This window comes from Apteryx rowi, unplaced genomic scaffold (genome assembly GCF_003343035.1).
Source record: "Apteryx rowi isolate R43461 unplaced genomic scaffold, aptRow1 scaffold_99, whole genome shotgun sequence".
In the NCBI taxonomy this organism is placed as follows: Eukaryota; Metazoa; Chordata; class Aves; order Apterygiformes; family Apterygidae; genus Apteryx; species Apteryx rowi.
Window position 1 is genome coordinate 1,033,567 of NW_020451304.1, and position 3,398 is coordinate 1,036,964.

A 3,398-nucleotide genomic window follows, 5' to 3' on the forward strand; every position below is an offset into this window, starting at 1 on the left:
AAAAAAAAGGGGGGGGGGAGGGGAGCTAAGCACAGAGATTTCTGGGGCTAAAGCCAGCGATTTCGGGGGCAGCCTCCTGCTGTGGCAGCATGGCCTGGGAGGGTGCACTGTTTAATTTTGAGGGGGGGGGGATCGGGGGTGGTGCCAGGGCAGCAGATGCCCCGTGGCCCCCACCCCCGGCCCCGCACCAGCTGCAAAAGCTGTTGTCATGGCAACGGGCGCAGGCACTCGCTGCATCTCGTTGCCACGGAAACGGGGATGGCAATGCTGCGCTGCAGGGACCTGGGACACCCCCTGCCCCGCGCGGGGCCGGGGACCCCAAACCGGCCGCGTTGGGGTGACGCAGCCGATCTCCCCCCCCCCCAGGTACGCAGGCGCCCTGGCCGAGGTGGTGGATGTGGACAAGCTGTTCCGCAGCCRTTCGCTGCGGGAGCTGGAGGAAACCCTCTTCTGCCGGACCAGGAGCTGGGAGGCGTACGGGGCCCGCAACGACCCGCTGCGCGACGTGGACGAGGCCGCCGTGCCCGTGCTCTGCGTCTGCAGCGCCGACGACCCCGTGCGGGGCCCGCCGGCCCGCACCCTGCCGCTGGAGCTCTTCCGCACCAACCCCTACTTCTTCCTGCTGCTGAGCCCCCACGGCGGCCACTGCGGCTTCCTGCAGCGCGGCCCCGGGCGCTGCTGGAGCCACGGCGCCGTGCTCGAGTACTTCGGCGCCGTGAGCGAGTTCCTGCGGGCCGAGGAGCGGAGCAAGGGGCCGCAGCGGCCCCGGCGGGCGCCCGCCCCCGGCTTCGCCCCCGGCTTCGCCTGGCGGAGGTCCCACACCAGGTGACGGCGGGGCGGCCCCGTCCCTGCACCCCAGCACGCTTCCCCCCCCCCGCCTCAGAAACGCAAGCAGACACTCCATGTACTAAAATTACTTTATTACAGTTGATTTTTAACATTTCCTTTGCTATGATACAAAGGATACTTACAAACAAAATATTACATATGACCGTATTTTTTTTTTTTTTTTTCTCTTCTCTTATTTTCTGACAACTTGGTAACAGCTTTAAATGCACAATCTATACAATTAATACAGGTTATATATGAGCTATAATGTATGTTGAACCAGAAGAATACCAGAATACTGACAATATACTGTACATTAAGCCTTACCAGTTAGTGCTTGTGGCATTTTCTACAAGAAGGAAAACGCACACCTGTAGATTCACTCATACCAGCTGGTGCTACCAGACACCGAAGCAGGAAGGAGTTCGATTCCCCTATTTAAATCCTTCGTGACCCATCACTGTAGGTGCTGGGCCYGGAAACCTCAGACCAGTGTTCATAGTAAAACAGCAGACACGTGTGTGTTTCTAACTAATGCTCTGCAGCACAACACCACTACGACGGGGTGCCGCTTCCCGGCACCGCAGCAGCCTGGCTTTGCTGAAGCCGCGTTGCTAAACCTGGATGATCCCCCAGAGCGAAGGGCCGCCGGAGCGGCCGCGGTGCTGGGGCCTGGCGCTGGGCGAGCTCTTGGTGGTGAGCTGGACTTCCTTACGGAAAGGGAGGGAGGAGGAGGAGGAGAAGAGGAAGAGCAGCAGCAGCTTTGCTGTGATCAGTAGGCAGCTCTGGTGCCTGTGCACACGCCGGTGCACATGTAAGAGCAAGCCCGAGGCACGGCCCTCCCTGGCACGGCTCATCTGAACCTGCGGGAACAGGCGCCCGGCTGCACTCGGAGCACGAGCCCGGGAAAATCCTCCCCGGAGCTGAGCGGCACCTCGGCCTCGGGCAGGGCGCCGACTGCCTTGCAGCTCCCTGCTCTCGGGAAGAGGCGTGCGTTCGTTTTGCAGCCGAAGCTAGACTTGTGGTGCTACAGGTGTGCACTTCCCCTCCTCCCCCACGGTCTACTTTGGGCTGATAAGGTTACGTTTTCGTTTGTGTGTCTTTTTGTTTTTTTTTTTTAAAGCAACCAACAAGTGAAGCATTTTAGTGGACCGGCAAAAGACCTGGCATTTGCACAGAAGCTGCAAATGGGAACAGCCATCCCTTCCTCCCACCCATTGCATCCCATCCCAGAAAAGCCCAAACTGTTGGTGGAAGAAAAAAAAAAACAGAGGTGGAGGAGAGGAAGGGGAGGGGGGGAACAGGTTGCAAAGATACCAGGTTTGAGTTAACATTTCTTTGACTTCACACAATGCTTGTGCAAAAAAGAAACAAAACGAAACCCCAAACAAACAAAAACCAAACCCAGAAACATGCTGGAAATAATGAGAACAAATGGAAAGTAATATATAAAATTAAAAATATAAATAGGATGTCTGGCTGACTGGTAGAAGAATAGGTCATTTAGGTTACAAAAAGGAATATACATTCAAGAGGCTCTGAACCCAGTGGGGTAACTGATGTTAAACTTGTGTTAATAGTTAGGCTAGAATTCTCAAGTTTGTCTTTAAAAATCTTCACAATACAAGCAAGCTATTTTTAAAAAATATACACTATACACACCTCACACAGCTTCTCCTAGCTTCATGTCGCACGTTACGCTACCCTCTCACACACTAAAACCAAGGGGGGTCCGACCGCCAGCGCGGGCAAGGCAGCCCAGCCGCTCCCCAGCCGCTCGCCCCGCGGGGCCGCTGCGGTGACGGCGTCGCCGACGGGCCCGTTCGCGATCCACGCGCTAACGCAGCCTTCCGAAGCGTTTACAAGTCACCGCACGGCTGCAGCCTTTTAGGTTATACACACTTCACTTTGCAACGTTAAGTATTTACATCAAGCCTGCCCCCGTGTTTTAGCTGTTTTTTTTTTTTTTCTCAGTCAGGTAAAAATGTTCCTGTTCCAAGCGAGCGAGGTGAAGAGCCGAGAGGGTTAGGAGAAAAGAAAAGCCGAAGAAAGGAAGCGGGGTGGTTTGCTTGCCAGAAGCCAAACCCGTACACACACAGACGCCTCTCCTCGCTGATGCCACTAGACCCCTTAAAAGCTCACGTCCCCCAGAACCTCCCGGCAAACCGACCGTGAGAGCCCGGCCGAGCCGCCTCCCGCGCTCGCGGCCTCCCGGGCGCTCGGCAAAGCTGCCCTGGCCCCGCCGCCTCGCCTCTGCCACCAGCCGAGGAGCAAGGGCGGCACGGGGGGGACCCACCCCTAATTTAGCGACGGGTCTTTGGAAGGAAGCGCCAACGCAAGCCGGCTGCGGCCCCCGCAGCCGCCCCGCGCTGCTCCGAGGGAGGCCGGACCCGCCGCTCCCGGAGCGCCCGGCAGCCTCGCGCCAAGCGGCGGCGGCGTGCTGCAGCTCAGCGACTGCGCGCTCGTTCCCAAACTCCGCTGAGCTCTGAGTTGCCATAGAAATGCAGGATCCTGGCACTGAAAGCAGGCAACGGTCTGAAATGAAATGCATCTTTTCCTCCAGTAGGTTT

General features: G+C 57.5%; 1 protein-coding gene across 1 annotated transcript in view; it reads left to right on the forward strand.

Moving 5' to 3' along the window:
* Nucleotides 1-829, forward strand: part of ABHD15 (abhydrolase domain containing 15) — a 2,344-nt gene extending 1,515 nt beyond the window's left edge. Inside the window, exon 2 of the mRNA XM_026055312.1 lies at nucleotides 367-829. Coding sequence (XP_025911097.1) covers nucleotides 367-829 — 463 coding nt within the window. The remainder of the gene's footprint in view (nucleotides 1-366) is intronic.
* Nucleotides 830-3,398: the final 2,569 nt, after the last annotated feature.